This window comes from Dipodomys ordii, unplaced genomic scaffold (assembly GCF_000151885.1).
Source record: "Dipodomys ordii isolate 6190 unplaced genomic scaffold, Dord_2.0 Scaffold73, whole genome shotgun sequence".
Taxonomy (NCBI): domain Eukaryota; kingdom Metazoa; phylum Chordata; class Mammalia; order Rodentia; family Heteromyidae; genus Dipodomys; species Dipodomys ordii.
Window position 1 is genome coordinate 10068399 of NW_012267289.1, and position 11245 is coordinate 10079643.

General features: G+C 41.4%; 2 protein-coding genes across 2 annotated transcripts in view; both read left to right on the forward strand.

Moving 5' to 3' along the window:
* Cmss1 (cms1 ribosomal small subunit homolog (yeast)) overlaps positions 1 to 1364 on the forward strand; it is a 294024-nt gene extending 292660 nt beyond the window's left edge. The window contains exon 10 of the mRNA XM_013024173.1: positions 1101 to 1364. Coding sequence (XP_012879627.1) covers positions 1101 to 1184 — 84 coding nt within the window. The 3' untranslated portion in view covers positions 1185 to 1364. The remainder of the gene's footprint in view (positions 1 to 1100) is intronic.
* A 5587-nt stretch (positions 1365 to 6951) lies between these two features.
* LOC105991449 (cell cycle control protein 50C-like) overlaps positions 6952 to 11245 on the forward strand; it is a 39444-nt gene continuing 35150 nt past the window's right edge. Inside the window, 2 exon segments of the mRNA XM_013024091.1 lie at positions 6952 to 7143; positions 9257 to 9367. Of these exon segments, the coding sequence (XP_012879545.1) occupies positions 6952 to 7143; positions 9257 to 9367 (303 nt within the window).

Genomic DNA, 11245 nt, shown 5'->3' on the forward strand with positions numbered 1-11245 from the left:
AATAAACCATCAGAAAACCAAAAGTGGTACTGTGGCTCAAGTGGTAGAGCACTAGTATTGAGCTAAAAGAGCTGAGAGACAGCACTCAGGTCCAGAGTTCAAACCCCATGACTGATAAAAAAAAATAAAAGTGTGTGAGGACACTTTAATGAAATCTGTTTTATGTTGAGCCTCTTCCTTTTTATATAAAAAATTGGTCATGAGGGGGCTGGGGAGGTGGCTCAGTGTAGAGTACTTATCTTGCATGCATGAGGCCCTGGGTTCGATTCCTCAGCACCACATAAGCAGAAAAAAATCCAGAAGTGGTTCTGTGGCTCAAATGGTAAAGCACTAGCCTTGAGCTGAAGAGCTGAGGGACAACACCCAGGCCCAGAGTTCAGACCCCACGACTGGCAAATAATAAATAAATAAATAAAATTTTTAAAAAGGTCATGGGAAGTTGGCTCAGTGGTAAAGTGCTTATCTTGCATGCATGAGGCCCTAGTTTGATTCCTCAGCACCACATGAGCAGAAAAAGCTGAAAGTGGCGCTGTCACCCAAGTGGTAGAGTGCTAGCCTTGAGTTGAAGAGCTGAGGGACAGCACCCAGGCCCAGAGTTCAGGCCCCATGACCGGACCCCCCCCAAAAAAAATTGGTCGTGGGGATTGAACTCAGGGCCTGGGTGCTGTCCCTGAGCTTTTTCCGTTCAAGGCTAGCAATCTACAACTTGGAGCCACAGCTCCACTTCAGGTTTTCTGATGATTAATTGGAGATGAGTCTCACAGACTTTCCTGCCCAGGCTAGCTTTGAAACATGATCCTTACATCTCAGCCTCCTGAGTAGATAGGATTTTAGGCATGAGCCACCAGTGCCCAGCCAAACTTCTTCGTTTTATATGACTATTTCAACTCAACATCAAATGTAAGTTAGGACTTCTGCCCTTTAGGACTTGTGACTTCTGCCACAAGAACTGTATAAATACCTGGGATTCCAGATGATAAATTTTGGGTTTTGTCAAAACTAACTTTGGTTGATGGGGGGTTAGGGTGGAGGAGGTGAACCTTCCCACATACTAGGAATCTTAAGTTTTTGTTGTTGTTTTGGTCTTTTCCCTCATTTAGATAAGAAAGGAGGTTTTTGAACTTCTAGAAATGGGAGTGCTCGATCTATGCAAGTCAGGATCCTTGAAGCTGGGCCTTTTCTAGTCTACATCCTGATGAAGATTCTGGTTTTCACGGTGGAATTTGCATCCTTTTCAATAATGCTGGCACTTTACACGTACTCAGGAAATAACAGTTACTATCAATGTTTGTTGCATCACTAAATTGGTCACCTGAAATGTTTAATGAGGATTCGTTAACAAAAATAAACTTGTCCTTTTCCCACTGGCTTGTGTGTGATCTTTGTTGAGCAGATAGTTTTCTTCTCATCAGCTGCATAGGCTGGGAATGCAGGAGATGGGAAAGAGCAGCCAGGCCCTTCCCTCTCTGAGCTCCTGTCTCATCATCTGTGACGTGGACATGGTTGAGGACTTCATCAAATGGTGATTGTGGAGCAGATTTATAAACTGAGGCATGGTCTCAGCGAGGAGAGTTGCCGTGGAAGCTAGAACGGGATGCAAGTATATGTGACAGTTTGCAAATATAGAAAAACAAGTACAGATTTCCTGTTCATAATGCTAAAACTTGTTTTGAAATAATTCCAAACTTACAGAATAGTTGCAAAAATAATATAGAGAATTTCCAATGTCACCTTCTGCCACCTTTCTCAATGCTAACTTCTAGTATATCACAACATAGTCACCAAAACTAAGAAAGCACTATCAGTGTGGTGCACTTAACTAAACTATTGATGGCTTTCAAATTGCCTCCATTTTTCAACCAATGTCCTTCTCTGGACAATATCTGAGATAGTCTGGGAATCCCATATTGCATTTAATTGTTCTGTTTCCTTTTGATGACTGTTATTTCTCCTTCTTTCTTGATATTTATCATTTGTCTGTATTAGTACCAGGCCTTGATCTCTCAAGCGCTCACTCTAATTCTTTGCTCAGTTGGCACTCCGCCTCTTGAGCCATGCCTACAGTCCAGTTTTATTTTGTTAGGGGTTTTTGTTTGTTTGTTTGTTTTGATGGTTAATTTGAAATGGAGTCTCTTGAACTTTTCTGCCTGGTCTGACTTTGATCCTCGATCCTTAGATCTCATCCTCTTAAGGGGCTAGGATTACTAGTAAGAGCCACCAGCTACCTTTACTTGGGTGAGCTCCTATCAGATATTTTGTAGATTGTTCCTCAAGATGGATCTTTCTATTTTATTTATTCATTGCTCTCTTCAAATATTTGTACAGGAGGTTAGATTTAACGTGTCATGGATATAGGTACAATGCATCTTGATTGGAGTCACCCCTTCTATCATTTCCCCCATCCTGTTTTCTGTAGTTTGAAGTTTTGCTTTTTTTTTTTTCTAGAACCACAGTAGTAGTTTGTCCTCTGTGTATCATATCTGGGAATACAGCATCAATGAGGTTTGATGTTAATGTCAGTGTCAACCTTGATCACTGGTAAAAGTGGTATCTGCCAATTTTCGGTCAACAGTTAACTAATTTTTTTTCTTTTGTAATTAATATATATCTTGAGGGAGCTACTTTGAGGCTTATACAAATATCTGTTGGCTCTCAGGTTTTTACCCAATAATTTTGTAACCATTCCTTTAATATTTGTTCATTCCTATGTAAGAAATAGCTGTTCTTTTCTTCTTTATATTCTTATTCAGTTACTTATACCACTATGGACTCATGAATATTTAGTTAACAGGTTCTAATGCAATACTCTAATATTTTGTTGATCAAATTCCCTTTTCTTACTCATTTAATATTTTCTACACTATACCAAGCACTATATTTACAGCTTTCACAAATAGCTTGTCATATTTAATCAGTGAAATAGTTCTGAAGGAAAAAATACAGTCCCAGAAGGGACATCTGCTAGAGCAGACTGGAAGTGAGGCCCTGGCCTCCAGTTGCACTTCAGGATACTGAGTTTGCTGAAGACTCGGGCAGACAAGGTAAGTCAAACAGAGTCTGTCCGTGATATATAAAATTCCAAATTCAGGGGCTGGGAAGGTGGCTCAGTGGTAGAGCACTTGCCTTACATGCATGAGGCCCTGGGTTTGATTCTCCAGCACCACATAAGCAAAAAGAAAAAAGCCGGAAGTGGCGCTGTGGCTCAAGTGGTAGAACGCTAGCCTTGAGCTGAAGAGCTGAGGGACAGCACCCAGACCCAGAGTTCAGGCCCCACAACCGGACCCAAAAAAAAAAAAAAAAGAGAGATGGCCACGTTTGTCTGAACATTATGAGTATATGTAAGTATGTACGTGTGATTGAATCACTTCCAATCCTATACTCGGCTTTAGTATGCTTGCATCTCAGCAGGTGCAGGAAAATACAGGAAGATCCAAGGCAAAACATGTGGCGATGCCTAAAAAAGTTGTCTACCATAATTAAAGAAAAATAAAAAGCAAGAATTTAAAACTCACTCTGAAATTTCTTTTCCCCCCTGGGCTTGGGGCATGACCTCTGGGCCTAGGCTCTGTCCCTGAGCTTTTTTTGCTCAAGGCTCACACTCTACCACTTGAGCCACAGCTCCACTTATGAGTAGTTTATTGGAGGAGATAAGACTCTCACAGACTTTCCTGCCCTGGCTAGCATCAAACCACAATCCTCATCTCAGCCTCCTGAGTAGCTAGAATTACAGGCATGAGCACATGAGCCCAGCTCATGCTGACACTTTTACTGTTACGCAATAGCTACTAACTAATGGTCATATAGGTATTGGTCCATAACATTGCTTCTCAGTTAATTTTGCCCCTAAGGAGACATTTGTAATGTCTGGAAATGCATTTTGGTTGCTAGAACTGTAGGTTGTAACTTTTTTAACAGGTAGAAACCTGGGATACTCCTAAACATTAAGACAAATCTACATAGCTAAGAAATATCTGGGCCACTATGCCAATAGTGCTATCAGGACTGAGGCACCCTGTTTATTGAAGAAAAAAGCATATGAAGTATAATTTCAAACAGAGTAGTTTTATTAAGAATAGAAAAAAATTGGTATACTATATATATATATGTATATATAGATAGATAGATATAGATAGATAGATACAGCTCTGGTTCTCTCATGAACAGCATTCCAGAAATGCTAGCACCTAACTGCCTGATTTCTACCTGTCCATTCTGCCACACCCCAAGGTACCCGGATAAGCTGGTCATACACTTTTGGAGTGTTTCTGTGGGAGTGTTTTGGGATGAAAGTGGCACTTCAGTTGGTAGACTTCCACTGAAGGAGATAGCTGAGTGGGCCTCCTCGTCCCATCAGTTGAGCCCTTAGTAGAGCCACGGTGCACCTCCCCCTCCCCCGAGGAGGAGAATTCTGCCTGGTACTGCCTAACTGAAATATTAGCTCTTACTGAATCCATACCAGCCTGCTGGCCTTCGGACCTCAGGATACTGGCTGCAGATTTTGGGAACTGTCTATAATCATGTAAGCTGGTTCCTGCCAACATATACATATAGAATCATATCATCTGTTCATTCTGTGTTTCTGGAGAACAAGAACTAATACAGTGCTTGTAAAGTTCCTTATAGTTTTAGACCTAGTTTACTTTGGTTTTGTTTGTTGGTGATTGGTGGAGGTGGAGGGATTGTGTGTGTGTGTGTGTGTGTGTGTGTGTGTGTGTGTGTGTGTGTGTGTTATTGACTAAGATAGGATCTCCAACTTTTGGCCCAGGCTGATGTTGATTTGTAGCCCTCCCAATCTCAGCTCCCAAATAGCTGGGATTAAAGGAATCAGTCACTGCATCCAACTAGTTTCATTGTTTTACAAAAAGCCTAAAAAATACTGTTCTTATTCATTCATTATATACACATTCCTTCACTAGACATTTTATATATGTGTGTGTATGTATATATATATATATACATACATACACACACTCCAACTCAACAGTTATACCTGATATTCTGCACTCCATGCTTGCATATATATAATCTCATAGCCTGTGATGGCCTTTGAAACCCAACTTTTTCCTCAATAGTAGATGTTAGAAGTTTTCACTGTCTTGTCACATGATAACATCCTAGTCATTTGGATGACATGCTGAAATTTTTCCACTGATATTTTGCCTCTCCAATTTCTCAAGTATAAAGAACTAACTCTAATGTGGAAACCTCTTACTGTAAGTATTTGCATTTACTTTGTATTCTATTAAACCAGACAACAGTCATAGCCTTCTTACTCAGTCTGTAATCCTAGCTGCCAAGGAGGCTGAAATCTGAGGATCAAGGGTCAAAGCTAGCCCAGGCAAGAAAGTCTGAGATGCATCTCCAATTAGCCACCAAAGAGCTAGAAGTGGAGCTTTGGCTCAAGTGGTAGATCACTGGCTTTTTTTTTAAGGGGGCAGGGGGAGGAGGGAACTCAGGGACACACCCAGGCATTAAAAAAAAAAAAAAGCTGACTATGGTGATAGGTACTGGTCTTCCCACTTGGGTGAGAGCTGTAAAATCAAGGTCCAGTCCAGCCTGGGGACAGACCGGTGAGTGAGATGGTGGTTTAAAAAAATAACCAGAAGAAAAAAGACTGAAGGTGTGGGTCAAATGGTAGAACTTGTCTAACAAATGAGTTGCCCTGAACTCCAGCCCTAGTATCACCAAGAAAACAACAAACAGAAATTGGCTTTAAGGATATAGAATTCAGATTTTAAAATTGAGCATCCTGAATAGCTAGGATTAAATACATGAATCACCTGTGCCCTGCTGTACTCAGCTTTTATTGGTTGAAAAGAGGCCTCAGGAATTTGTGCCTGTGCAGGTCTGGGACTGAGATCCTGAACTCAGTCTCACAAATAACTAGGATTACAGATGTGAGACACGACATTCACTGTTCATGCCAGGATTTTTGTTTGTTTATGTGTTTCTTTTTGTTTAGAAGTGCTAGTGACTGCCAAACTCACAGCTCACCCTTGCTAAGCAAATGCTTTCCCATTTGAGCCATGCCACTTCGTTTGCGTTTACTTTGTTCTAGAGTATCCAGTTTTTGCCCAAGCCAACTTTGGACTGTAATTGGTCCTTCTACCTCTCCCTCCCAAATTTTTAATCCCAGTTTTAAGAGAAGCAATTATTAATTTTTAGCAGGTTAACGTTTGTGTATTTCTAGTAAGGGAGAAAATCCCATCCCATATCTAATGTCATATAGCAAGGTTGAACACCTGTCTGATTATACTTCTCTAGCCTCATTCGAGCTACTCCAAAGCATGTACCTTTACTATTAATGTGTTGTACAGAGGGGTCATAAGTCAGGTAATGAGTACCTTTCTTTGCTGTCCTCCAATTTCCCCTTCCCAATGTTTTAGGCCACATTTTTCTACTGGGATCTTCCTTACAAATGCAAAACAAATTGAAGCTGTTGAAATCAAACACCTGTGTTCCGATTCCACATGTGTTTCCTCTTTCCTCATAATCACCAATGGCAAAGTGAGCTGTAATCCCAGAGCATTTTGCCAACTTAATGTATATTCGTGTTAGCAGCAGCCTAAGGATTTATCTCTAAACATTTAAGTACATTCCTGAAGATAAATTCAGTTCCCACTTTCAGTCACCAACCCCCAAAACAGCCCCTCGTGACGGCCTGAGTGCCAGCAGGTGCTGGTTTTCACAGGCCTCGCTAGGGCCTGTCCCTCATGGGCAAGGCATTTAACAGAATAGGCTTTCTGAGCCTAGTTCCAATATACTTAGCAATGGTGGATAAGAGGTCTGGCTGAGAAATAAGTCTAGGAAGCAGAAAAGACAATGACAAGGAAGACAATGACAAAGGAAGGTTCACATAGTTCTCCAAATGACTTTACCATTGTCAGTATTTCTGAGTTAGGAATGTTCTAAATGACCCAAATGCATATCTGAATCACTTACAGAGCCAAAATGGAGAAGCTGTTCGAATACGACAAGTCCAGACAGCCAGACAACAGTGCGTTTAAGCAGCAAAAGCTGCCGGGTCACCACCTCCGCCTCACCGCCACCGCCGTCCTCTCTATCTTTTTTACCACGGGATTATTCTGCCTCTGTGTGGGCATCATCCTTATATTGTCTGCAAAGAACACCAAGAAAATAGAGGTTTGCACTGTCTTACCATTGCAATGCGGTTTCCAAGAGTCCTCAGTTGTAGAACCATAAAATAAGAAGGGTCTAAATTCTCCACGGGGATCTAGATGACACCGGAGCACCCCCTCTTTTGGATGCAAGACTCAGAGGCCATAGAGGGGTACAGCCCCTGGCAAAGTGAAGTGCTTTTCACACTGGCAGAATGATCTGCAAATAATAATAGAGGTAGGAGGAGGGGCAAGGCAAAGTGAATTTCAGACCCAAAGGTCCAGGTCCTCTGGGGCTTAAGAAGATATTTGTATGCATTGGGTTTTTTTTAATGTGTAATTAAAGAATGATTGCAATACTCATTAGGCAGGATGGCATCTTACATGTATCCAATGGACAGAGCAAATGTACTGAGTCAGCATGTTCTGGTCCTTCCTTCTTTCTATTTAGAGATAGTTATTTTTTTTAAACTTCATAAACTGTATAATAGGTTACAGTAAACTACAGTCACATGCCTGTGCCTAGGAAGTTAGAATTTACTCTCCAATCTGTGTTCTGTTACCTGTTAGCCAACCTCCTGTAGCCACACCTCCCCCTACCCTTCCTAGCCTGAGGTTAATTACTATTCTACTGTCACATCAACTGCTTCAGATCCTATGTGAGTGAGGACAGGCCATATTTGTCTCGCTGTCTCTGATTTATTTCACTTAGCAAATATCCTCCAGTTCCATCATATTGCTGCAAGATGACAGGATTTTGATGGCTCAATTAATATTCGGGTGTCTGTCACTAAATACATTGACTCCCACACCTTTGCTCTTGAATAGTGCTGCAGTAAACATGGGAATGTAGGTGCCTCTCTGGTGTGTTTTTATTTCCATCAGATAGATAACCAGAAGTGGGAAGGCTGGGTCATATGTTCCAGCTTTAGCTTTTGGAGGACCTGCATCCTGTTTTCTGTAGTAAATACACTAATTTATATTCCTGCCAACAGTGCGTAAGATTTCCCTTTTATCTGTATCCTTACCAGAATTTGTAACTTTTTGCATTTCTGGTACTCACAATTTCAAGGTAAGATGAATTTTTCTGATGGATGATAACATTGACTATTTTTTCAAATGCTCATCAGAGGTCTGTATTTTTTTATTTTTAAGTCAGTCTTCTAATTTAGTATACATTATAAGTAATGGATTTTGGATTGCTTTTTTTTTTTTTTGGTCTTGAACTCTGGCCCTGGGCACTGTCCCTGAGCTCGTCAGCTCAAGGCTAGTGCTCTACCACTTGCACCACAGCGCCACTTCTGACTTTTTCTGTTTATGTGGTGCTGTGGAATCGAACCCAGGGCCTTATGCATGCAAGGCAAGCACTCTACCACTGAGCCACCTTCCCAGCCTGGTTTGCTGTTTTTATACATGCCTATAATGTACTTTGATCATGTTCGCCCTGCTGTCCTCTCTTGTTCCTCTCCCTCTGCTTCTCTTCTTCCTTAATAGTCCCTCCTTCTGCTTTCATGTCCTCCCCTGACCCATATTCCACATCTGAAGGAAATCGTGCAATACTTGACTTTCTGAATCTGGCTTATTTTGCTTAACATAATGATCTCCAGTTTTCCATGATTTTGTTCTTTCTATGACAGAATAATATTACATTGAGTGTGTGTGTGTGTGTGTGTGTGTGTGTGCGCGCGCACATGTGCACATGGATGCATACCTGCATCCATTCATCCATTGATGGGCACTTAGAGTGATTCCATAATTTAGCTATTGCTGATGTAACTTGGCTGTTGTAGTGCTGACATAAATATGGGTGTGCTGGCTTGGATTCATTTGGGCATTTTCCTTTTAGAAGTTTTTCTTTTGAAAAGCATCTAGTCAGGCCACTTTCACCCTTTTAATTAGATTTTTGGAGGAGTTGCTGAGGATTTTTTTAATGGTAAGATGCTGCCAGGTGCCCAAATGCAAGACTGTAAGAAGTCTTACTATTCCCAAATACTAGAAACATTTGTGCTGGGAGTGGCGTGCCCTTTAGCCGTGTCTCAGGCTGCACATCCAAGACAGGTTGAAATTTGTTATAGATTCAAGTCTTGAAATTTAAGATACATACTTGTATAGCTTCATCACTCTACCCTGCCTGACAGGTCAATTACACAAAGCTATGTGCAGATTGTCATGAACTTCGGGATGATGCCTCCAAGTTTAGGAAAGCATGCACCTGTTCTATTCCCTTTAACCTTCCAGAGAAAATGAAGGTAAGTGACATTGGAGAATTCAACCAAAGCCAGGCATGATAGCTCACACCTTTGACACCAACTACCCAAGAGGCATAGTAGGAGGATTAAAGCCTAATAGTAGGAGGAATGCCTAAAATTGTGTTGAGTTCAAACCCCAGTACCACACACACACACACACAAACCACCTTCAACTGACTTAATACTGATAAACTTCTCTTTAAATGTCCATAATAATATTTTAAATTCCATCAAGTGCTTTCCAAAATTATAATACCAAATGCATACCCTATGAAACTAAAAAAATTGAGGGGAGGAGTTGGATTGGAAGGGACAAGGAGAAATGAAAGGGATGAAATTGATCAAGCTGCATTGTACTTATAAACTGATTTATGAATGCTTACTCTTTGGACGACTACGTAAAGATAATAAAAATATCTTTTAAAGAAAGCAGAATGGGGGTGACAAATCTTCTAAATTATTGTCTTCCTACCCCACCATTTGCCTTTTTTGGTATTGTTACCCTCCCTTGTGAAATAATTTGTATTGCTAATCAGGTTTTTATCCTACCTATCAGTCTAGGAGAAGATTTTAGATATCACTAAATCTAACCACCCATTTTTGATAATGAGAAAATTAATGGGCTGAGAGGTTAAGTGACTTCATCAAGATTACATAGTAATTTAGTGTCAGTGGCCTCACCTGATGGGACTCTGCTTGGATCCCTTCACTCCAAGTCATTCTACATTAGTTGCCTAATCCCAAAGAGACTGGCTTGGTTGTCAGGCACCAAGGGAAATGACAAATATTAAGAGAAGTCTCTACTCTTGGGCTGCTTAAAGTTCCATGTTAAGTCCAGATCCTCTGAGAAGTAGATACCAAGACAGGCTTAGACATGAAGAAACTGACTAGGGGAACACTTGAGAGTGGGTCATGGAAGCCATCAGGAGTCAGGGAGAGCTGTCAGAGCACGAGTCAGCAATTGCTCCGGAGAAAGAATGAAGTAGGGAAGGAGAGAGATGAGGAAGGTTTTCAGGGGATGAGTTTGGTTTGGGACCAGCTGACTCCAAGGTGGAACAGGGCCTTGAATGCTCAGCAGGAAGCTCAAGAACAGCCCTGTCTGGACCTGTATTCATCCCAGATAATGTCAGCTATTCAAGTAATGAGGGGAACTATGTCAGCATGGAAGATGCTGTGTAGGAGCTGGGCCTGAGTCCAGCAGACAGAAGAGACCCAGGAAGGTCATGATCTTGGAAAAGACCTTGTTAGGTTAAATCATGGACAGAGAATCATTGCAAAGAGGTCCCTAGTGGGGCAAACGCTGTCTGCATTTATTGTTTATTGTGTCATTTATATGAGCATATAGCTCTAGTTTAGTAGAATTCTTTTTTTTTTTTGGCTTCCAAGAAAATGTATGGTAAATTCCATTCTGTGGATATCATACTGTCTGTAGTCACAGGAGTAAGAAATGTAATCCATCATTCCTAGCAAGTGAAGCCTGGCTTGTCTGCCTTCACACCAATGTTCCCTGTGGATTGTGTTGCAGCCTGCCTTTTCATTATGACCTAGCATCTCCTTTCAGTGTTCCAGAAATTTTCTCTTATAAGTGGCTAAGTTTGCCAGGCACCAATGGCTCATGCCTATAATCCTAGCTAGGAGGCTGAGATCTGATGATCAAGGTTCAAAGCTGGACTGGGCAGAAAAGTCCATGAGACTCTTATTTCCAATTAGCCATGCCTCTCTTCCCCAAAAACCCACAAGTGGAGTTGTGGATCAAGAGATAGAGCTCTAGGGTTGGGAAGGCGGCTCAGTGGTAGAGCGCTTGCCTTGCATGCCTGAGGCCCTGGGTTCGATTCCTCAGCACCATATAAGCAAAAAGAAAAAAAGCCGGAAGTGGCG